This window comes from Xenopus laevis, chromosome 1L (assembly GCF_017654675.1).
Source record: "Xenopus laevis strain J_2021 chromosome 1L, Xenopus_laevis_v10.1, whole genome shotgun sequence".
Lineage (NCBI taxonomy): Eukaryota > Metazoa > Chordata > Amphibia > Anura > Pipidae > Xenopus > Xenopus laevis.
This window is the reverse complement of record NC_054371.1, coordinates 198,339,491-198,365,181: the sequence shown is the minus strand read 5'-3', so window position 1 is coordinate 198,365,181 and position 25,691 is coordinate 198,339,491. Positions and strand designations below refer to the sequence as shown.

The 25,691-nt window shown below is 37.4% G+C and overlaps 1 protein-coding gene across 2 annotated transcripts in view; it reads left to right on the top strand.

The window, feature by feature from the left end:
- zfyve16.L (zinc finger FYVE-type containing 16 L homeolog) overlaps nucleotides 1-25,691 on the top strand; it is a 43,431-nt gene that overhangs the window by 5,219 nt on the left and 12,521 nt on the right. Inside the window, exons 2-10 of one of the 2 annotated variants that reach the window (XM_018264890.2) lie at nucleotides 2,245-2,349; nucleotides 2,857-4,919; nucleotides 7,205-7,301; nucleotides 9,619-9,795; nucleotides 16,073-16,221; nucleotides 19,296-19,539; nucleotides 20,958-21,077; nucleotides 22,717-22,872; nucleotides 25,104-25,328. In XM_018264890.2, coding sequence (XP_018120379.1) covers nucleotides 2,280-2,349; nucleotides 2,857-4,919; nucleotides 7,205-7,301; nucleotides 9,619-9,795; nucleotides 16,073-16,221; nucleotides 19,296-19,539; nucleotides 20,958-21,077; nucleotides 22,717-22,872; nucleotides 25,104-25,328 — 3,301 coding nt within the window. In that variant the 5' untranslated portion in view covers nucleotides 2,245-2,279. The remainder of the gene's footprint in view (nucleotides 1-2,244; nucleotides 2,350-2,856; nucleotides 4,920-7,204; nucleotides 7,302-9,618; nucleotides 9,796-16,072; nucleotides 16,222-19,295; nucleotides 19,540-20,957; nucleotides 21,078-22,716; nucleotides 22,873-25,103; nucleotides 25,329-25,691) is intronic. The other variant, XM_018264896.2, reaches the window with a different exon arrangement.

Sequence of the window (25,691 nt, the reverse complement as noted above, 5' to 3'; positions counted from 1 at the left end):
TTTATTTGTGGTTTTTGATTTATTTAGCAGCTCTACAGTTTGCAATGTCGGCAATCTGATTGCTAGGGTACAAATTACCCTAGCAGAGCCATGCATTGATTTAAATAAGATAGCGGACTATGAGTAGGCGAGGATCTGAATAGAAAGATGAGTAATAAAATAGTAGCAATAAGAATACATTAGTGGCCTTACAGAGCTTTTGTTTTCTAGATGGGGTCAGGGACCCCTATTTCAAAGCTGGAAAGAGTTGGAAGAAGGCAATAAATGTAAAAAAAAAAAAAACTATAAAAAATGAAGGCCAATTGAAAAGAATTACCCATTCTATTACATACTAAACGTTAACTTAAAATTCTACAGTGCTAAACATAAGGATTATTCATGCAGTGTAGGCTGTAGAATCAGGCCTGGATTTGTGGAAGCCCCATAATGGCCTTGACCAAGGGCATTAGCTGCCCCAAAACTAGATCACAGTTCTTCATTTGGTGACGGGTACACATTGCTCACTGCCGCTAGGGAGTAACAATTTTAATAAAGTGGTAGTAAATCTTGATATGAAAGAAAATGTAATTGTAAGCAACTTTACAATATCCATTAATTACAGGGGTTATCCAAGTAAACACAATTTTTTGCATAATGAAAGAAACTATGTATATAGTTACATTTAATATTTTACATGGTCTTTATTTGTAAATGTAACTGCGATTGAAAGCAGCCATTGTCTGGCAGTTTATATTCACTGCACTCCTAGGTCTGACACCTGAAACATTGTATCAGAAGCTGATTAAGATTCCTGGCGTAGAAGTGACTCTCCGTCTCTCTCTACGTCTCTCTGTCTCTTCCCTCCGTCTCTCTCTCCCTCCATTTCTCTCCCTCCCATTTATCCACCAACAAACCAACTCGCCTGGTTGCAGATGATTTGGCAACATAACGAACAGCAGCATCAAACTCAACAGGTTACAAAAATAAATGTTTTCTGTAAACAGTTTCGGGGACGTTCCTCCAGGAAAAAACACACTGAATCTGAACAAAAGTTAGAACTATTTACACTCTTAACATAAATCTATGAGGAATGTTTATGCAAATATTATGGCAGAAAGAAAGCCCTTTATACCACTCCCTCTTCTTAAACCAACCCACCCTTCACCTCAATTCTGACCTGCTCCTCTGTACCTTGTGATAAGTAGTGAAATGTGCTTGATGGCCTCCAACACTTGTCTTTAAAAATATTATAGAAATTAATCTTTGTTTAACAACACTATCACTCTCCCTAAACAGGAATTATATTCAATAGTTCTTTTAAATTTCTCAGCGTCTTGACTGCCTACTAATTTATTGTATAGTACACTCCATAAGTTTTTTTTTTTATTATTATTATTTTTAATTGAGGACCGAGTCTGTTTCTTTACCTAAAGAGCAAAAAAATCACACGGTACAAAAAAGGTGCAATGACTTTGCCTTAAAAAAGGCAAAAAAATAAAAGTGCGTACTCCATGTCATCCGGCCAAAATGCCCGAAAGAAAATGGTCTTCAGGCCCACCTAGGACTAGGATGGGCCCCTTAATCCTCCCGGCCAAAATGCCCACAGGAGGCGAGAGACTTTAGACCCACTTTGCAGCAAGGCCAAGACGGGTCCAGTCCTCTGCCTTCCTTTATACTGAAGGAGGTACAAGGGATCATGAACATAGATGGATCTCCTAAGATGTCCCAAAAAAACATTTTCTCCCTTACACGGACAAATATAAACTGCCAACAGATTAAGTCTGCGGCTTATTGGGCAGTGTATGGGGCCTACAAAGGGCTTCCCTGATCGATTTCTGGCCGAAAATAGTCCAGATGTCAATTCGTTAGGTTTAAAAAAACCTTGTTGAATCAAGGACAACATTGATTCATTAATGCGGTATTCCAGCCAACCACCCATATTCTTCTCATTGTCATGATCGTTGGGCCCTAGGGCTGCCGATCAGATTATTGCGATATCGCCCACCTCAAGGTGGACATATTGGGGAGTGATCTTGCGTCATCAAACGAGCAGATCTCACTATGTAGCAAGTGCAGTAAAGTACCATTATAAAGTGCTATTCCATCCACATTGTCACTGCTCACATTGTATCTGAATTTCAGTTATGATTTACTCCCATACTAATTGCTTTCTGTGAACGACCCCTCCTGTTTATATGAACATGCTATGCACTTATTTCTACTTGTAGTCATGAACCATAATATCTCTGATTTTTGCTTTTACAGATTTCAAATAGGATTTACTGCACATCCATCGGAAGATGGACAATTATTTTCAAGCAGCTGTTGTGGATCTCGATAAATTGCTAGATGATTTTGAGCAAAATGCAGGTAATTCTCTAAGCTTCTCTATTCATACAAATTCTCATCAATCTATCATTCATCTCTCTCTCTCTCCCTCTGTCTCTCTCTCTCTCCTGAACCATTGCTGACCAGGCCCTTTGCATGTAAAGGGCGATAATAGCTTGTGTGTTACCCCACTGCAATGACCGTTAACTTCTAAGAAGAAAACGTTTAATTGTTCAGTTTATTATGTTTGTTTATTGATTATTGGTAAAAAACATTTCTTACACAGAATGCCAGATTGACAGACACCAGATTTTATTATATGAAGGGGAAGCATGCTTGAACTCAGGGACTCTTCTTTTTCTACCTCCAAAATGTATGCTAATTGCTGCTGTATGAATATAAACCTCTGTAGGCTTTATTCATATGTCTGTACATAATGTAAAGCATTGTATTTGCTTACTGTGTAATAATAAAATGCTTTGAATGGAAATAATGAATTTGTTTACATAATTATGTGTCACAAAACTCACATTTCATTTATTTTCATAGACGTGCTGGACAACTGTCAGTCATTGGGAGCATCTCTTGTCTCAAACCAGTGCTCCATATACACGGGCAACATCTGCCATCAACCAGAATTCTCAGCACCTCGGAAACAAATGAATGAGAGGAGCAGTCCACAGCAAGCTCTTTGTTCTACAGATGAAGACGTTGATTTTCAAACTTGCGGCCCTGAGTCATGTACTGAAAAAAATGTCACTGGCCTTGATCTTTTATCTTGTGTAGATGGTGGTGATTCGAATGATGATGTTTCAGGTCTGGGGAGAACAAGTGTGCCTGTTTGTGATCTTATCAGTGATACGGGCAGCCTGATTCAAAAGGATACTAGTAATGGACCAGAGATATCCAGCATCCATTTGTCTGATCTGGAGTTAATCTCTGACACAGCTATCGATCCAGTGTCCCCTACAGAATCTTCCATTTCTTGGCAAGGAAATGCACTGGAATGTGAACATGGAACTTGGTTGCCAATAACTCAGCCTAATCTGTTAGTGATGAATTCAAAAGGTTATAGTTCCAACATAAGTTTAGATCAGGTTCTGGCATGCAACTTGGATCAAGAAAACAGTGCTATTGATTCTGCTTCCAACACTGATACTGTAAGCAGCTCCAATACCTCAACTAGTGATGGTTATGTTAGCGATGATCTTCCATATGAAACTTTAACAGAAGGACAAGAGTCTCTGGGGATACAAGGTGAAAGGGACACTCCGTGTTTATCAGGTGCTGACCATGAAGAGGCAATGAATAGAGGGTGTATTGAAACCTCTTGCAGAGATGCAGCTCAGAGTGCAGATGTTAAAGGAAACGGTGCTGTAGACTGTCATGCAGGCAGGGCTAATGAAGAGCCTGCATCAGATCAGGGACAGCCTGTTCTAGAAACTATAATTACCTCTCGGTTTACAGATGTTTCCACAGACTCATCTGTGTCTGTAGGCAGTGGTCAGATAGAATGCTCAGTGCAGAAAGAGGTTTCACCCAGTACTTTAGTGGTGTCCTCCCAGTGTATTGCACCTTGTACAGAAAACATAATTAAAGTAGAAAATAACAATGCTGTTAAGGCTGTTGACCCTGTTGCTGTTACTGTATTACAAGACAACAAAGAACTGGATGTAAGTTCTGTGCAAGAAGTGCATCTGCCCTCTCTCGCTAAAGAGGTTGTTGTACAAGGAACCAAGAATTTAGATGCACAGATGATGATCACTTCACACCATGCTCCCTCAGTTTTGGCACCTGATGCCATGGAATCCAGAAAGAAGGAGCAGTTCTTGGATATTGCTTCAGTTTCCAATAGCAAATTTAACGAGGACTTTTTACATGATCTAATAAACCGTGATGTGTTAAGTGAAGCCTATATCAGTGATGCTGAGCTTGATGACTTTCTTAATCAGGAGGATGGCCAGTTAACCCCATTCACATTGCACAATGATTGTCCACCATATGACTTTATCTGTGCTGGTAATACACCTGCTGCTTGTGAAACTGCAGGTGATTTTGGGACAGACAGCTGTTCCTTTGGGGTTGAATATATAGAAGCAGCAGTGAGCAGTAGTCCAAGCTACACAAGCAAGCAGGAAAGTAGTGTGATTGGTGCACAGACACAAGTTAAAATAACTTCAGAAAAGTCTCTTCCTGCAGCTGTATCAGATGGTGACGTAGCCAGTTTCAGTTCCCATATAGGAGGTGCAAGGCCCAAACAGCTCAAACTTTTGCCTGGTACATCCCAAAATACTTTGGTAAATACAGATGTACAAGACAATAATACGCCTGATCAGAGCAGTGCAGACGTTACTCCCAGCAGCCCCATCTCTGTTGCTGAAGCACAGCCAAATTATTTAAATATTTCGGGCAAATCTGCAAACACAAATGGAAGTTCTGAGCGAAACAAGAAAGAAAATGAGTGCAGATCTGAAAATGAAACTTCGCAAAACTCTGTCCTGGGTCAGAGACAGCCAACCTGGATCCCTGATTCTGAAGCTCCCATGTGTATGAACTGCAGTGTTAAGTTCACCTTTACGAAGAGGAGACATCATTGCCGGGCATGTGGAAAAGTATGTTGGTCGAGCAAATAAGAGATTTTTTTATCTTTACAAAAGCATCTAAAACCTACTAAGCAACCACATATTAAAGCTATGCACTCTTCACCAAGAATGAGCATGAAAGGGGATCTAAACCCAAAAGAATTGATGTAAACTTATGCAAAATATTTTTGCATGTTAGCTGAATTTTCTAATTTTTTTAGTGTTTTTTGAGATCTTTCCAGTTTTAGACTTGCTTATAGCAGGCTTTCAGTTCAGCAGCTGTTTTTTTGAAGGTCAGGGTGTCCGTCACCCTGACTGTCTATGCACTGCCTTTATTTAGTTAACCCTAGGGTTTCTGACTCTTGGTTGAGAGAAAAGCCTGGAATTGGCAATCGAAATAATGCAAATATGAGAAACTGATAAAAAATAGAAAAATGATTGTAATTTGCAGAAGTGCTCAGAGATGCACCCAGAGTAAGTTTACAGCAATTTGCTTGCCAGTGAAGCAGCAACTACAACATTGGCATGCAACTTGAAAGCCTTCTAAACACATTATCAGCAATGTTTTTGTGTTTAAAGTGGCTACAGGAAAGCGCTTTTCAAGAAGTACCCCAGTTTTTTTTACGCCTGAGAATGGGCATTACAAAGGCATCTGGAAAGCAAGGGTTACCCAGATGCAGGAGCCAGGGGCTACGTATTGTCTCTGTCCATGTGTGCATTATGTCATGCTGGGGAGAGGAGCTAAATGTTGATCATTTTGAAAAAAGTCTGTGTGCCTTAGGCCATGGGCACACATAGTGGATTTTTCCCTTTTCCTCTGCCTGCCTCTTGTACATTGATTGAGCTAAGCGGATGCATTGATAGAAATCCATTGGCACAAAACTCATACTTTTGCATTTCTGCATCGATATCCGCTACACACAGGCCAACACCGGGCTTGTCAATGGAGCTATAGGAATGAGTGCATTAAAGCGTATATTTGCTTCACCTGTGGACAAAACGCAGGTGGGTGAAAGTCGACAATCTGTTATGTGTGGCCCTGGATTGAGATGATAGCCTAATACCACACAGGGCTGTTTCTCAGCCTGCATATTGGGGCAGGCTGAAATCTGATCTGTCTCTGAACCTAGGCTGATTCTGGCGGTTCTTCTGGGTGCATTGAATTGGCTGAATCTACTCCATGTGGCATTAGCCATAAAAGTGTTTTTATGCACCTGAATCCTTATTGTGACCATGGTTGCTTCTTTATCAAGGTAGTAGCTGCATTCCAGACCTCAAAAAGTTGTATAAAAACCGGTCTTATGATTTTTGTGGATGTAGGGCATATCACAAACCTAAGGGACAACTCCTTTCCTCAGCTATAGCAAGGGACTATTCCCTGCAGTAGTTACACTCTAGATGGCATCTGAAAAATTAACCTTATATTACACAGATGGTATAAATGAGATTACTGAACTCAGTCAAAGCTCTTCACGATATTATTAAAAAAGATCTTTGAAATACTGTACATAGCAAAAGCTGAATCTTAATTTGACTAGTTAAAGCGATATACCAAAGGTATATTAGTAATGAGGAAAGGCCAACCAAGTTCGGATATTTTATACTGGTGATGAGATGCATCATTGGGGATATGCTCACAATATGTCAAATATACTATATAATAATGCCTCTGATTACTAGTTCTTACCTGTCAATACTTGGGCATAGCATGCAATTATTAGAAAGGGGGGTTCATTGTAATGCTTGTTTTTTTTAATGTTATACAGTCAGATACATTAGATTCAAGCAAGCGTTCAATGCTGCCTGGATAGAAAAGAAAATAAGTTTACTGATACTAATGATCCCTTGTCGGGAAACCCATTATCCAGAAAATTCAAATTACAGGAAGGCCATCTCCCGTAGGCTCAATTTTAAATAATTTACATTTTTTTAAAAATAATAATTCCTTTTTTCTCTGTAATAATTAAATGGTACCTTGTAACTTTATAATTAAGATGTAATTAATCTATATTGGAGGCGAAATAATCCTATGGGATTTATTTTGTTTAAATTTTTTTTCAAATCATCAAGAGATGGATTACAGAAAGACCCCCTCACCGGAAAACCCCAAGTCCTGAAATTTCTGTATAAGAGGTCCCATACTTGTACAGTGTTTATCTAGAAACAGCTACAATTTATTCTTCCTGCCAGAGGCAAATCTGAGACTGCATCCAATAGGGTATTTCACACTCATCTGGGTCAACTTCAAGTTTTTTAGGATTTACTTAAGTTTTAACTTGACGGACGTGTTACTATATAACATATTTATTTCATAGGTTTTTTGCGCCGTTTGTTGCAGTCAGAAGTGGAAATTGCCGTATATGGACAAAGAAGCAAGAGTTTGTGTTGTGTGTTATGGTCTAGTAAGTACAGGTATGTTTCTATGTACTGCTCTTGCATGTCCATTTATTTATGTTCTTTTGTATGTAGAAGGACACACTACAAAAACCCTGAGTTTACCATGGATTTGATGAACACACTCCGGAGTTAGCCATTAATTTGATAAATGCTGATTTTTTTTTTCTTTTAAATTAAAATAATTCTTCAAATAAGAATTTAAGTTTTCAGCTTGGCGCTTTATCAGTATAATGTAAAAGTGTGCCTTCTAACAGATGACATAGGCATAACGTTATTATTCACAGAATATACATATTTTAATGGATACCTGAGTGGGCTATTTATATTGAGTTTCTTGGCTTATTTAAATGGGCAGAGCATTCATAAACATTTTCTTTCTTTTCCCCCTCCCGGTTGAAGTTACTACTGGCATCTGATTCTGCCTATTAGGCACCAATAAGGCTTTGCATGAAGCTTATGTTACAGCTTTTTATCATCTTTCAGTTTCCGAGCTTAGTAGCTCTGATACCACTGTGTGGGCTATATTGTTTTATTTACAGAAATGGATTTAATATAAATGTAATTATTATTTTGTTTGTTTAAAGTTGATGTTGAGAATTGGAAATGCTGGGAAGCAGCATTTAAACTAGGGATGCACCGAATGCAGAATTTTGGTCCGGGATTCTGCCTTTTTCAGCAGGATTCAGATTCAGCCGAATCCTTCTGCCTGGCCGACCTGATCCCAAATCCTAATTTGCATATGCAAATTAGGGGCAGGAGGGAAATCGTGTGACTTTTTGTCACAAAACAAGAAAGTAAAAAAATGTTTTCCCCTTCCCACCCCTTATTTGCATATGCAAATTAGGATTTGGTTCGGAATTCAGCCGAATCTTTCGCGAAGGATTCGGAGGTTCGGCTCTATCTAAAATAGTGGATTCGGTACATCCCTAATTTAAACTTTAAACTTATATTAAATCTTGAAGGGGGGGATGTGTTAGTTGAGAAATTAACCAGTTAACACACATTTAAAGGGAAAAGCTGAAAAGGGGAGTGATGATGAACATGGGCGGGAGGGGGTGCATTGCAATAGAAATGTTAAGTTGGCCGTATGTGAGCCAATGAAAGCTGTTTTTATTGGTGTAAACCAAAGAGCCTGCACAACCAAAATTTGGCAGGTTTGATTTTATCATCAGATTGAAGATGGCATCTACACATGGATGCTGTCCTCTTCTTGATGGGCTGCATAGCTACAATAATGATCTGATCATTGGCCCGTTGCCTAAACAATTGGATCAGCCCGATAATGTCCAATGGGCATATTGGATGACGTAGCAAACCTCTTGGATGTATACGTGTATGGCCAACTTTTGGCAGTAGAGAAGAACTTATTTTAAACATGCAGAGGAATATAACTCATCTGGTTAGGCAGTAGGAAGTTGCACATTTACCCTTAAAAATCCACCTTTTATACCTGTGACATTTTCAGTCTTTCCAGACTCTACAGCTGCTACGGTACTTTCCTTAGAAGTTTTAAAGGTACAGTTCAGTGTAAAAATAAAAACTGGGTAAATAGGCTGTGCAAAATAAAAAATGTTTCTTATATCATTAGTTAGGCAAAAATGTAATTTATAGAAGCTGCAGTGACTGGATGTCTAATATAATCGCCAGAACACTACTTCCTGCTTTTCATCTCTATAACTCTGAGTTAGTCAGCGACTTGAAGGGGGGCCACATGGGACATAATTGTTCAGTGAGTTTGCAATTGATACTAAGCATGCAGCTCAGATTAAAAAAATAACTATATTGAATTTTTTTTTATTTTACACAGACTATTTACCCTGTTTTTATTTTTACACTGAACAATTCCTTTAAGGTAACTATTATTGTGCTTCTATGTTTAACCATGTTGTTGCTACTTGGACCTTTCATGCATTGTATCCCAATGTATTCGTATCTTTTCCACCTACAGCTTCTTGGCTTTATCACAGCTAAAGGAATCTATATTTAACCTCACTGGCTGCTGACCTTACATTTAATAATAATAATTCTCAGCATTTCATTGAAAAATCACTTTAAAAAGAAAGAGAGTATATTCTCTAGTATTTCCTGTAGCTGTCTCATGTTATATTACTAGGTCCAGTGAGGCTAAATACATCACTATGCACTTTCTTTTTTCTGTCACTCTCTGGATTTCATGTATTACTGGGCTTACTCTCAATTATTTCCCCTTAATCCACATCTGTCCTTGTCTGCAGCCTGTGCCTTTCGCTATGGATCTCTCAATTTACTCGCCTTTTACTGCAGTAGAGTAGCATCTCCCAGTGGTTTTATTATTTTGTTTTCCTTCCTTTAGTACAGGCTTTTGAAAGGACGATGAGCCCAACTGGTCCTAGCCCAAATCCCAATGTCCCCTCTGAGTACTGTTCTACCATCCCACCTTTGGTGCAGGCCCAGGCAGCAGGCACACTTAACTCGCCTCCGCCTACTGTTTTGGTGCCTGGCTCAGTACTTAAACAACCAGGAGTGCAAGGTAAATTGAACAAATGTATGACTAGCTGGAATATGCATTTATTTATAAAACAGACAATTGCACTAAAACACATGGGCATTTTATAGTATTCACATATCCACATGCAATGGTGTCTGTATCGTTAAATGGGAAAAATAGCCTATTTGACATTAGCTTATTTAGTTGGGCATATGTAGAAAAGGTGCATAAACACTATCTGAACTGCTATATATATATATATATATATATATATATATATATATGAATAAAGTACCCCCTCTTGTAAAATATAAGGATATTATAAGTTACCGAGGAGTTTCATGACCATATAAAAACACGAGGCCGAAGGCCGAGTGTTTTTATACAGGTCATGGAACTCTGAGGTAACTTCTAATATCCTCATATTTTACAACTGGGGGTACTTTATTTATTATAATACACAAATTTTAGTGAGTCATGTGAATTACATCACTACTCACCATTTATAACTGATGACATCACTACTCACCGTTTATAAGGATATAATTTACAAGATATTCATGGCTTTTGTGTATTATATATACATATATATATATATATATATATACACACATACACATACATATATTTACAGGTATAGGATCCCTTATCCGGAAATCCCATATCCAGAAAGCTCCATATTACGGAATGGCTGTCTCCCATAGACCCCATTTTATCCAAATAATCCAAATTTTTAAAAATGATTTCCTTTTTCTCTGTAATATTAAAACAGTACCTTGTACTTGATCCCAACTAAGATATAATTAATCCTTATTGGAAGCAAAACCAGCCTGTTGGGTTTATTTAATGTTTAAATGAATTTCTAGTAGACTTAAGGCATGAAGACCCCAGGTCCCGAGCATTCTGGATAACAGGACACACACCCACACACACACCCACACACACACCTTGCTTCATGTTGAAGTGATTCTGGAACTTGAGGTCTCTGTGCTTGTCATAGAGAGTGGTGCACAGAATCTCTGGAAAGCAGATTTCATCAAACCCATCACTTCACATTGGAAAGGTGAGGGAGTATAAAGTGCCACTTCCAGTTTACAGTAACATCAAAATTTCAAAGTAATACAAATATAATGCAGTGTTGCCCTGCACTGGTAAAACTGCTGTGTTTGCTTCAGAAACACTACTATTGTTTATATAAATAAGCTGCTGTGTAGCAATAAGGGCAGCTATTCAAAGGAGAAAAGGCTCATGTTACACAGCAGATAAACTCTGTAGAACATATTGGTTTTATCTGTTATCCACTATTTAACCTGTGACATATAGCCTTTTTTCAATTTCCGCCATTGCTACACAGCAGCTTGTTTATATGAACTATAGTAGTGTTTCTGAAGCAAATACCACAGTTTTACCAGTAAAGGGCAACACTGCATTATATTTTTATTACTTCAAAAACTATTTTTTGGTGTTTTTGTTCCTTTAAGGAGGGTTGTGAAATGGTTCCAGGAAGTCAGGTTTCCTTTCCTTTATATGCGCTCTTATGAAAAAGGTTATTTTTCTCTTTTAAGGAAGTCTATGGTAATGAAAGCCATAGGGAGATGCAGTTTCAATATTATCTTAAAGGGCAATTTAATAATATTATACCATTTTTATAACCCCCTTTTATTTTTTTTATATAGGCTTAAATGCTACTCATTTTCTCTCATTGTAATGTTGTCATAAATTTAGATTTGTTTAATATTTTTATTTTCCTAAAAGTGCAGTGTTAATCAGGAATAAAGCAGGACAGGACTATTCTGTTTTGACACTTTGGAAATAAAGGTGCAAGTACTATGAAGTAATAAAATTAGCTAGAAACTCATTATCCAGAACGCTTGGAATTACAAAATGACCGTGCCACTTAATATAATTCAATTTAAGCAATTTTAAAGCAATCCTTTGTTTTTTGTTTTTTTTAATGGTATAGGATCCATTATCCGGAAACCCATTATCCAGAAAGCTCCAAATTACGGGAAGGCTGGCTCCCATAGACTCCATTATAAACAAATCAACATTTTTAAAAATGATTTCCTTTTTCTCTGTAATAATAAAACAGTAGCTTGTACTTGATCCCAACTAAGATATAATTAATCCTTATTGGAAGCAAAACCAGCCTATTGGGTTTATTTTTCTAGTAGACTGAAGGTATGAAGAGCCAAATTACAGAAAGAGCTGTTATCTGGAAAACCCCAGGTCCTGAGCATTCTGGATAACCAGTCATGAGCATTCTGGATAACAGGTCACATACCTGTATAGTATTCATTACACAATACCTTGTTTAATTATTTAAAACTAATTAATGATCAACTGAATTGCCCTTTAAAGTACTTATGCTTCCCTGCTAAATAATACCTTTTATCACTGTTATAGTCTTCACAAGGCCCCTTCCTAAATTGCATGATTAAAAGGCATCTGTCACCCCAAAATTGTTTCCTCAACCAGAGATGCACACTGATAGAGCCTACACTTTGGTTGGGGAGGCCAGTAGGTCTGTTTGTTGTTTTCGAAACTTACAATCAAGCCTATCAAAAGGTTCCCAATATAGGCACGCAGCTGGGCTGAAAACAAGACTTTGAAACTTGTCTGAGCATGAATTAGAAAACCAGATAAACTCAAAAGTGCAAAACTATATTAAAAAAAAACAGCAAAAATAGAATCTTTCACATTAAAAACCGTTACAATTTTGTTTATTCATTTATTTTTGGCACAAAGCTGAATGTAGAGAGACACGGTTGCCTTTATAGGAATAGCGATTATTGATGATCTCTGAAATGGCACAGATTTTTTTTGGTCATATTTATATATTATTTCCAAGAGAGGAAATGTAAATTTTAATTTTCATGATTGTTCACCTTAAAGGACCAGTAACATTAAAAAATTAAAAAGTTTTAAAGTAATAAAAAAATAATGCAGTGTTACCCTGTACTGGTAAAACTGCTGTGTTTGCTTCAGAGACACTACTATTGTTTATATAAATAAACTGCTGTGTAGCCATGGGCGCAGCTATTCAAAGGAGAAAAGGCTCAAGTTACACAGTAGATAGCAGATGAGCTCTGTAGAACATAATGTTATCTGTTATCCACTAATTATCCTGTGCCATGTAGCCTTTTTTCAATTTCCGCCATTTCTACGCAGCAGCTTGTTTATATGAACTATAGTAGTGTTTCTGAAGCAAACACATCAGTTTTACCAGTGCAGGGCAACACTACATATCTTCTCATTACTTTAGAACACTTTCATTTTTTGGTATAACTGTTCCTTTAACAGATAACATCACGATTTACACTCACATGATAAATATTTCCATCTGAATCCTTTGAAGCAGCTCTTAATTCACTTGTAAGCTTTATTCGTACTTTCATAAAATGCCCCATAGTATGATGCCCATGAATGTTCCTACTAGGGTTTTGTTGTCGGGAAGAAATTACTGTATTTGCTATATTGGAGACCACTTTAGAAGCTTTTTTTTCTTTTCCTCCTTCTGCAATTGGCATCTATGTAGGAATTTATGTGAGCCAAAACTTGAACTTAAATAACTTGGGGATTGGTGTTCCACATTAGTGAGAGACCACTTATCTGAAAACCCAAGATCCCAGGCAGACCAGATAATACACGCATAACCAAACCTTACCCCTTTTCCATCAGTCCAGTTTTTTCTGAATATGGAATGTACAGTAGCTGCCCGGCCAGGAGACAAATCCAGCTATGAGTTTCTCATTTCAACACACTGTACTGTTTCCTTTCCTTGAACACTTACAATTCCAATTCACCTATCTGTTGCTTGTTTAAATACTTTGGTACTGTTAAGTGTTTTGTTTGCTTTGCTAATATATTTAATATTATTATATTTTAATCTGCTGCATTCTCCATAGGCTGTCTTTCTTAGACTGTGAGGCCTGTAGAGTTGCCGCCTGTCTGCTAAAAAGGATGCTTGATGACAATGTTGTTAATTGCAAATAAATATAAAAATATAGGAAATAATAAAAAAAAACTTTTTTTTAATATAATATAAGCTTTGTCATACTGAAATAAGAAACTTTCGAAATATAATGCATTAAAAATTCTAGACCGTTTCTGAAATAAGTGTATCTTCACTATCCCTCTCCGCATCTCTTTCTCTTCATTCTCTCTTCATGCACAAGTTGGGTGTCAGATATTCATTGATAGTTAAATCCAATATATCTTATAGGGGGGGCTCCAGTTCCTAGCAGATGTATTAGAGCTCATTCAAACAATGAACTTCAGCACAAACAAAATACAACAAAATAACTGACTTTGGCACAAATTCTGCATGTAGAGAAATAGGATTTCTGGTGATTTTAATAGAGTGAGCTCTAATACATCATCTAGGCAAAAGAAACCCCCCTAAAAGATATATTGGATTCAACTATCATTCAAAATCAGACTCCCAACTCCTACAAGAAGACAGAATGCAGAGTAAAAGATGCTGAGAGGAGGGAGAGTGAAGAGTAACTTGGATATTTCAAAAACGGTTCAGAATATTTAATTGATTATATTTAGAGAATTTATTTCAGTAAGATGTAGCTAATAGTTTCCATTTCGCTTTTTCCCCTTTAAAGAAAAGGTGGCAACCTTAAAGGGCACCAATCATGACCAAAATCATTTACTAAGTAAATACACTATGTGAAAGTTCAAGAAATCCGATTTTTAAAACAGTTAGAATTGTTTGTATAATGTAAATGATCAGCTCACTATACCTTCTGCAAGATCTCCCCTGCAGTTCTAGCTGAGGCAGGCATCTTGGATTTCACTGGCTCCTCCTACCTATATCTTCCCAGCCAACTGTAGCTCTGAAATCTTGCACATGCTCAGTTGAAATTCCTTGCTTGCTTATCAACCCTTGTAAGCTATTTTCAAATCAGCCAAACCTCTGTGTTAGCTGCTGTTCAGTAGTGCTGCCACCTGCTGGAAGTTACTGTGTGCCCTTCATTTGCATAATGACAAGATGGGGAAATATCCTGATACTTCTAGTGGAGGAGTTTACTTAAACAAGGCATTCTGGGTAGAATACTCAAAGCAGTGTTACAATCTGAACATGCTCCTGAAATTTGCATATTAGAGTCTCTGTTATAGTCACAGTATGGCCTCCCTCAGTGAAAGAACCCATTTGACAAAGTAAGGGATTTTTTTAAAACCTGCAGTTTTTTCAAAAAACTATATATGTAGTTTGATTAAACGTGTTTAGCTTGTACTGGTGAGATTGTTAATGTGTTTGATTTTGGCTGTGATAGGTGCCCTTTAAATGCCAGCCCCACTTGTGAGACATGAATGCAGAGATAAGCCCATGAAACTGCATTACAGTCAATTGGAAGTAAAGGCAAATTACATGAAAGTGCCAGTACTGTGGGTTCTTGGTTTGAAAACACTGCATTGTGCATTTGCAGACCAGAAGCAGCCAGTACTGGAACTTTCCATTGTGTATGAAGCGACTGATATAAAAGTGAGTAGAAAATGCCTTGAGAGCTTATGGAACATTGGAAACATCTGTGAATTTTATATTTGATCTGTAATCGCTCCAGTATTCCCAATGCCTTGTTACTCCCACTGACACTAATTAACACCCCTACTATCCCACAACCCTCCTGGATCAGAGAGTGGCATTGGCAGGAATATTATTATCAAATGTTTTCCCTAATTCATATTTTTTGGATTGTGATGAGATTTGTTTCATTGCCAAATGAAGTAACAGGGCTCCTTTTGTTTAGTTGTGTAGGGTTGGAGGGAAGTTGTGTCACTATTCCAGCAGCTGGCACAGAATATACAAGGGGGTGGAAGCACAGGAGACCATATTAATTTATATAACATTTATATTAAATCTACAACTTGGATCCCATCATTGCAGCGCTCACTGACACCCTAAAAAGATAATTATCTTGTAAAGCCATGGAAAAGAAATAGATTCAATTAGTATTTAAATAGCTTCTGTCCCCCATTAGCTACTGCATTTGTCACTGTTTTTGAAGTTAAAATTATGTATTTGTTTTAAGGTAAGCGCTAATGTCATCACTTTATATACACAAGTCTTTCTAATGTCACAGCATTTCATTGTTTCCTACTTTGGGTTGAAAACCTCTGTAGTACAGAAAATATGCAATGAGTATAACAGACAGACTTCACAAGCAGTTTTTAACACTTTTTATATTTATTTACCTTTCAGAGTTTGAGTTTGAGACGGAATTTTTTTACTTGGTTGTTTCAGAGTTGCTTTTTATATACCCTTTGGCTGCATTTGTTGTCTTAATAAACGTTTCTTTCCCCACAGGGAGTCAGAAAGAACCCAAAAGGGTCTGGTTTGCTGATGGTCTTCTACCTAATGGGGAAGTTGCAGACACAACCAAATTTACATCTTTTGTCAAGAGGTCCTCACAGGACTTAAGTCCAACAGCTTGCAGCTTACCAGATTCTCCCATGGTGAGAAAATTGAACTGTTTGCAGACAGCAGTGTTCCATCTAGGCAACTATTGTGGTGCGCTCAAAAAATTCTGTGTGAAAACGCATCATTTTTATACTTCTTGTGACCCACCCTTTTTTCTGCACACGGAGTATTTAGTGGGAACACATTTTATGTATGGAGTAGCTTTAACATAGATAAAGAAAGAGGAGAAGTTTACTTTAGGGCACGGTTGGCTTAAAGGACCAGTAACATAATTTAAAAAAAAAAAAATATATAGAACAAAAAAAAAAACCGCAAAGACAAATGAAACTTTTAAGGGTCTGGCCACACAAGCAGATTCGGGAAGATTACTCACCCCAGCGACAAATCTCCTCTTCTTCGGGGCGACAATCTCCCCGAACTGCCTTCTCCCTGCCCTCCGCCGGCTATAATGAAAGTCGTCTGAGGGAAGGCACACGCGACGATTCATTTTCCAAAGTCGCCTTACAAGGAAACTTCGGGTGACTTTGGAAAACGAAGCACCGCGTGTGCCTTCCCACAAATGATTTTCATTATAGCCGGCGGAGGGCAGAGGGAAGGCAGTTCGGGGAGATTGTCACCTCGAAGAAGAGGAGATTTCTTGCTGGGGCGACTAATCTCCCCGATTCTGCTCGTGTGGCCTGACACCCACCATAGGTACCCAGCGTTGGCTTTTACAGGATTCCAGTTACTATTAGAAGTATGTCCCAGTAGTTGAGTGTGAATTTAGCATGGTTCCAATCTTCATATTTGTTTGAAAGTAACATTTATACAAGAAATCAAATGCTGTAGTACAGTTAAAATTCATTAGTGCAGGAGGAACTTTCAGTAACCATGTACTGTTTTTTTCCCCTGTTTATTTAATAGTGTTTGAATAAGATTAGTTTACCAGGAATGCAGACATTTAACATACACATGTTTAAAGGACATGGTAACTTGCTCTTGTTGTCACTGAAAAATTATCCTACAGCTTGATACACTCACAGAAGATTCCTCCCATATATTTCATAGTGTTTGAGTTTACCAGGAATGCAGACATGGGGAGGCCCATTGCCCATTTATCAAAGGTCGAATTTTGAATTCCATGTGAATTTTTTTAAATTCGAATATACTCACAATTCAACTGGGAGGTGATTTTAAGAAATTTTTTTAATGTCTAATATTTGATGGAATGGTTCCGACCCGAAAATGTAAATGGTATTTGATTTGTAGGTATCAAATTTTTTTCCCAAAAAAACCTTGAATTTTAGGAAGGCTATTAACATCTTCAAATGGCTCAGTAGACCTCTGCCATTGATTGTACATGAACTCGGTAGGTATTAAGTGGCGAATATTCAAATTTGGACTGTTTCCTTGGCCGAGTTGTGATCAATCTCACATTCAAAAATTCGAATGTGTGAATTTTTAAACTCCAAAAATTTCTAATTGACTATTCGACCCTTGATAAATCTGCCACTTAACACATGTTTAATGAACATGGTAACTAGAGCTTGATACAGTCACAGAAGATTCCTGCACAGTTTGGAGGTAGGGTGTTTCCTCTCCACAAAAGTTAATATGACTTCAAATATATTTTTATGGTAATATATTAACTTTTAAAAGGCTTTCAGTGATTTGTTCGAACCTTGAAGGGCACTTAAGCGAGTTTCATTAAATGTTAAAGAAAGATTTCTAGTACTTGTATTGTAGCATTGCATAATCTGTCTGTTTAGTGTAACATTTGTTAAATCCCTGGCATCATCCGCATACTTGTATATTTCTATTACTTGTGTTCTGGTTGCACCCAGGCTTTTGTACAGTTAAGTGTGTGCCTAAGCCATATACGATCATTCTGTATAATTACAGCCATTATAAAGTTATACTCAAAGTCAAATCCACAATCTAGGAATAACAGTATGTGACATGTTTAATCTGGTTGCGTAGTTAACCCTTGTATTCATGCAGTACATTTATTCATGTTTTCATCATCTTTTACTAATTTGTGCCTGAAAATATCGAATATGGAAGATTTTGTTGCCTCTGCATATTTCTCTGTTTAAGAACACATCGTTTTATCAGTAATTAAACACTGGGCTTCACTCTTCCTCAGTAGAGCGGCTTCACTCTTCCTCAGTAGAGCTGCTACACGCAGAATGGCCAACTTTCTTCCTTTTTCCTTTGTAGATATCTCGTCCTGAAAACTAACTTTACCATACACAGACAGAAACAAACCGATTGCAGTATTACTGTGCAGTCCAACTAAAGGCTTCTGGGATGGATGAGGTCCCAGCCTATCTATGGGCTAGAAATACCTCAGAATTTAAAGGGATTCTGTCCTGATTTTTATGATGTAGTTTTTATTTCTAAATTACACTGTTTACACTGCAAATAATTCACTCAACAATATAAAATGTAATTCCTGAACCAGCAAGTTTAGTTGTAATATTGGTGTTTAGTACTGACAGGTACTACACACCAATATACTACACACCAATCTTAGGTCATTTTGCCTGGTCATGTGCTTTAGGATGGAAATGCTTTCTGGCAGGCTATTGTTTCTCCTACTCAATGTAACTGAATGTGTTGCAGCGGGACCTGGATTTTACTATTGGGTGCTGTTCTTAGATCTACCGGGCAGCTGTTATTTTTTGTTAGGGAGCTGCTATCTGGTTACCTTCCCATTGTTCTGTTTTTAGGCTGCTGGGTGGGCGGGGTGATATCACTGCAACTTGCAGTACAGCAGCAAAGAGTGACTGAAGTTTATCTGAGCATGACTGAGGGCAGCTGGGAAACTGACAATACTTCTAGCCTCATGTCAGATTTCAAAATGAAATATAAAGTAAATGTGTTTGCTCTTTAGAGAAATGGATTTCAGTGCAGAATTCTGCTGGAGCAACACTAGTAACTGATGCGTTTTGAAGAAAAACGTTTTTTCCCATGACATTATCCCTTTAATTAAATTTTTCCATTGATCCCTGCTTGCCTTCAAATTGACAGCCATTTTTTTTAAAAAAAATTAACTTTGAAGTTCAAACCATTTAACATCTACAGTTTGTGTTTTTATTAACAGAATAAAATATTCCTTATATTTCAGAGCGCTGACCAGCCTCCCAATAACTTAAAAGAGCACACAGAAGGGAAAAATTTGGAGACCTCACCAGTAGACTCTTGTGTGGAGAAATCCTTAACAGATGCCCCAAGTGCCTTCAAAGTCAGTTCTCCATCAGATTATTCTATGTTGTGTGGGCTCGATAAATGTGTTGGCCGAGATCTAAATCTGATACCAGATGATGACGAAAAGCTGCCGCCTCTTTTACTGGCTTCTGGTGAGGGTGGAGGTAGGTCTGTTTCATCACCTGTCAGTACTACAGGAGTAGGATCCATTATCTGGAAACCCATTATCCAGAAAGCTCTGAAGGCCTTCTCCCATGGATTCCATTAAAATCAAATAATTCAATTTCTTTTAATTCTTTTTTTCTGTAGTACTAATGAAACCCTTGTTGAGTGCAAAACAGCCCTATTGGGTTTAATTCATATTTAAATGATCTTTTAGTAGACTTAAGGTATGGAGATTCAAATTACAGAAACATTCCTGATCCGGAAAACCTCAGGTCCCAATTATTCTGGATAACAGGTCCTATACCTGTACGATGTTGTGCGTATGAAAAAATCTGTGTTACCACTCTGTTAAACCTTTGAGACAGCAGCCTGTTGTAGGTGTGAAATCTTTCATATTCATTATGAAAATATGACCTTTTCCCCCCAATATCAGCTTTATTTTTAACATTATATATATATATATATATATATATAGAATTATAAATAGAATTATATGTAGTGATGGGCGAATCGGTGCCGTTTCGCTGAAAAATTTGCGAAATGCATTGAGGTCAATTGGGGTCAAAATAATTTTGACACGTGTCAATTTTGACACGAGCTGCAGTTTTTATACCTGCAACTTTTCTGACTTCTGAATTTCTGATTTCCGAATCTATTCGCTCACAGTGAAATGAAGAAATTTGCCGCAAATATTTAATTATATATAATTAAGAATATAGGAGGTTTTTTTTGTAATAATTATTGTGGCATACATAATGCCAGTAGCTTTCTGGTCTTCACCAGGATTTTTGCAGTTTTCAGATTTAGGAAAATAGTCTAACCCTTGTTAGTTGACTTTAGTGCACTGAAAAACAGTAGACAAAACATTGTCATACAAGTGTTTATTTTTTTGGATTATTAGGGGAAACTTGTTTTTAAATTTAATGTACCAGGGGCAAATTTATTAAAGATTAAAATGGGGAATCCAGAAAGATCACAGCATATTATAGTGAACACATACATTTTTAATGATTTTCTGTACATTGTATTCAGCGCTGCTACTGAACTGTGCCAACATTCATATGATATGTCAGTCCATATGATATTGTATTGTCAGCTCTGGAGTGATTCTATCCAGCATGGAAACAAATTTGATTTATAAACGTACACATCAGTTACTGCTCGTAAAAGATCATTCGTTATTGCCCCATAGTATTTATACTAAAAAGACCAGATTTAATGCAGAAACTCATGCCTTCAGTCCATAACTTTGCCTCCTGAATGATCAATAATATAAGTGCCTGTTCCTTTACTTATGATTGTCCATTATTGATTGTTGATATATACACATGAATTCTGTACAAGGATGTATAAAGCATTTTTTCTAATTATGTTTTTCCCCCTTTTTTGTGTTGGAACAATATCACTTGTGTTTTAGATGCGCTGGTAGAAAGCAGTCCTACTAATAAAGAGGTCTTGTTGCTTTTGGAAGAGGGGCTTAACCTAGTGACCTTCATTCTCAATGCAAACCTCCTTCTTAATGTCAAGATAGTAACTTGTAAGTATTGAAATTCCCTGATGGTTAATTGTATACACTGAAAGGAAAAGGAAAGTCTTCTACCACTTCGGGTTGCCAAATGTTAGGCACCCCCAAGTGATTGTAATGACTTACCTGAAACCCCGGGTTGGTGCTCCCATCAGCTGAAAACTGCACCGGCCCGGGGTTATTCCAGTGAGCACCACAAAGTTATCATCTTGCGGTTGCGCATGCGCAGTAGAGCGAAAAGCCAAACTTTTACTGGCTATTTAGTTTTACTCCACATGCATCTGCACCGGGAAATTTGAAGAAAGAAGAAACCGGAAGAGAATCGATCTGTGGTGCTCACTGGAAGAACCCTGGGCCGGTGTAGTTTTCTGCTGATAAGAGCACCGGCCCGAGGTTTCAGGTAAGTAAATACAATAACTTGGGGGTGCCTAACATTTGGCACTCCCAAGAGGTAGAATACTTTCCTTCTCCTTTAAAACTAGAAGTAAGTCAGTAGGAAAATAAAAGCCAGGACTTTGTTTTTTAGCTAACAACAGTAAAAAGGCCTTCTCAATGAGACCTCGCCTTGGCCTTACACGTAACATTATCCTGATTTTTATTTTGTTACATGAATCGACTTTGTTTCCATAGTTGTTATTGTAGTTCCTGGTTCTGCCCATGCAACAATTTACTAGGTTACTTTCTTGCTAATACTATGCCTATAGAAAGTCAATACCATATAATTTGTAATGAATCCAGCACCTGTGATATCAGCCAAGACCAATTGCCCTGCTAGGCCATGCACCCTGCTAGCCTCTGATAAGATGATTGTAGAACACTAGGAGGCCTATGGTAGATTGATCCTTATTTGTACTCCCATCAGTGCAGTCATGGGATGTGTGAAAGTTTTTAATCTTATTCTCCCTTCCATGTTGAAGTTTATTGGGGCTATACAGTATAATAAAAGGTTCAAAGTTTGCTACAGGTCTTTTGATCTATATCAGCCAATCGGCAGGTATTATTTACTTGTAACCTTTTTAAAAACACACTTTATGGGTTGCTATGTGTTACTACACCAGAGCAATTATGGCTTTTATTACATTTAGCTTTATAAACCTGCAACATTTGCAGCAATGAAGGAAGGGCAGGGCTCATTATAAACTGAGTTTTCCGAGAGGCTGGGAAAGAAAGATAATATAGGTTAAAAACATGTTCATTTTTTAATAAAAGTTTTAACAGATTATTTCGATTACAAGGTCTTTTTATATATACCATTTATTTCCGACCAAATCTTTTTTTTCCCGTAAGAATCTCCTTTAGAAAAATCATGTGTCATGTAATCCAAATTTGCACCCTTTAAAAAAAACAAAAAACAAAACTACCAACATGTTCGCGAAGTTGCTCATTCATCCAGATCATGGTATATATATTGTAATAAGTCTGTATCTATAGTAATAAGTCATAGATACAGCTACCCACATATAGAGAGAGAGCACATTTTACCCCTGTAAAGTGATTGTTGCTGCATGTTAATATCCATTAAACTGTAACCAATAGGATATACACGGGGTGGTCGATATAGCATTGACCATTTATTATTAAAGAACTTGGGATTTGTTGGGGAAGGCTTTGGCTATACATGCTAATTGCTCTTCTGTTTTTTGTTGCCCAGATGCCTCTGAAAAATGCTGGTTTTTCTCAACAAATGGGTTACATAGCCTGGGTCAGGCAGAAATTGTAATTCTATTGACTTGTTTAGAAAATGAAGAATTTCTCCCCAAGGATATGTTCAGATTTTTTATCGATATTTACAGAGATGCTCAAAAAGGTACTTTTATTATCATTATTATTATTACAAAAGTGTGCATGCTCTGAACATGTTTCTTCTTTGTTGGCAATTGTGTTTGTTGCACCTAGAATGCACTGCCATCTTACCTTTTTAGTTTAAAGCAAATCAAAACCAAACTGAATGGAAGATAAACCCTGATTCGTCAGTAGAACTTGTACTTTCCCTTCTAGCACAGCACTTTGAACCAGTTACTTTTGCAAATCAATTCACTGAATGGTATTAACTGATGTAGGAACTGTAAGCCTGTTCTGCATTGTGCAAACCAGTGCTTGGTGGGGCAGCTTCATGGATGCTATGCTGCATCACAGTCATTTGTAATGACAAACAGAGCCTGTGAAAAAAGCAGAAATGTAATCATTTATTTTAGCATGCAGGGCTTTAACCTTCATTGCATAGTGCTCTGATCCTTATTAAAGGAATACTGTCATGGGAAAACATGTTTTTTTTCAAAACACATCAGTTAATAGTGCTACTCCAGCAGAATTCTGCACTGAAATCCATTTCTCAAAGGAGCAAACAGATTTTTTTATATTCAATTTTGAAATCTGACATGGGGCTAGACATTTTGTCAATTTCCGAGCTGCCCCTGGTCATGTGACTTGTGCCTGCACTTTAGGAGAGAAATGCTTTCTGGCAGGCTGCTGTTTCTCCTTCTCAATGTAACTGAATGTGTCTCAGTGGGACATGGGTTTTACTATTGAGTGTTGTTCTTAGATCTACCAGGCAGCTGTTATCTTGTGTTAGGGAGCTGTTATCTGGTTACCTTCCCATTGTTCTTTTGTTTGGCTGCTGGGGGGGGGGGAGGGAGGGGGGTGATATCACTCCAACTTGCAGTAAAGAGTGATTGAAGTCTATCAGAGCACAAGTCACATGACTTGGGACAGCTGGGAAATTTACAAAATGTCTAGCCCCATGTCAGATTTCAAAATTGAATATAAAAAAATCTGTTTGCTCTTTTGAGAAATGGATTTCAGTGCAGAATTCTGCTGGAGCAGCACTATTAACTGATTCATTTTGAAAAACTTTTTTTTCCCCATGACAGTATCCCTTTAAGAACAGTTGCCCCCAAAATGCAGTAGGCTTCCAAAAAACCATCATAACAGTATTTCGGTTTATCCCCATCTTTCAATGCATTCATCTGTAGAGGATCTCAACCTTTAAATTCATGATGCACATGCAAGCCAATACCTAAACCCACAGTGCACAAAATAATGTGTTAAAGGGGTTATTCACCTTTGAGTTAACTTTTAGTATGATATAGAGAGTGATACTCTGAGACAATTTGCAATTGGTTTTCACTTTTTATTATTTTTGAGTTATTTAGCAGCTCTCCAATTTCAGCAACCTGGTGACTAGGGTCCAAATTACCCTAGCAACCATGCATTGATTTGAATATGAGAATGGAATATGAATAGGAAAGGGACTGAATAGATGAGTAATTAAAAGTAGTAATAACAATAAATGGGTAGCCTTACTAATTTGTTTTTTTAGAAGGTGTTAGTGACCCTCATTTTAAAGCTGGAAAAGGTCAGCAAATAATTAAAAAAAAATTAAATAATGAATGAAGACCGATTGTAAAGTTGCTTAGAATTAGCCATTTTATACTAAAAAATAACTTAATATTTTTTCTTATCATAATATAATGGGAGGATATCACTACAGTGGTAAATATATTATGCTAGGATTTTTCTTATTGTTGCAAATTTCAAACAATATTAAACCACGGAGGAAAAACCAGTGTGCCATATTGCACCAGGCGTTTTAGGTGACAATGCGATTCTGCTTCTTTCTACACTGACTTTGGTGTGTATTGACAGGCACAGCATTGTACTGTTAGTGCACAGATTTTAGTTAGAAAATGCATACGCTTGCACTTCTTTGTTAAAATCCATCCTGTCTGAGCTCCCTCCCAGTGCGGATAGCCTAGGGGCTTTTTTCCCCCAACCAGAATGCAGACTCTATTAGCCCACACCTTTTGTTGGGGATAACATTTTTACCAAACAGGTGCCCTTTAAGCAGCGTTACAATAATTGAGATCAGTTTCCAGATACAATAGAGTTTAGAGATACAATATAATATGTATTCATGATAATACCTACAAAATAGAAGAGATTATACACGGTCTAGTAACAAATGTGAATTAAAAAGAAAAACTGACTCAAACTGTAAAAACTTTCATCTAATTTTCTTTTGTGTGTTTTTTTTAACAGGAAGATATGTAGGCAATCTGGAAAATATTACATTTACTGAAAGCTTTCTGAGTAGCAAGGATCATGGTGGATTCCTATTTTTTGCCCCTACTTTTCAGGATCTCACTGGCCTCCCTTTACCCAATAGTCCTTTTTTGTGTGGGGTTATCATCCAGAAAATGGAGGTGCCTTGGGCAAAAGTTTTTCCCATTCGACTTATGCTTAGACTGGGAACTGAGTTTAGTGGTGAGTTTTATCTTCATCTAGTCTTTTCTTTCTTAATTAAGAAAATGAATGGCATTTGGGAACTTGTTTATAGAAAACTGGCACCACTGAGGGCTTTTAAACAGACAATACAAATATATGTAATAAACAGTCAATTTCTACGTGTGTATGTATTTAAATACCCAGTCAAACATTCAGTGTCTGGATATTCATCATGTATAAGGAAAAGTATATTCCCAAAATATTTGCTAACCCACAATAGAATCAAATTAAGTTTTCCCCCAGGCCTGAGCTCCAGCCCAGAAAATAACTTATAGTGCAATAAACTTACCATATTCCCAGACATCCCACTCTGGGACTTGGGCTTTTCAATTTTACTGTTCT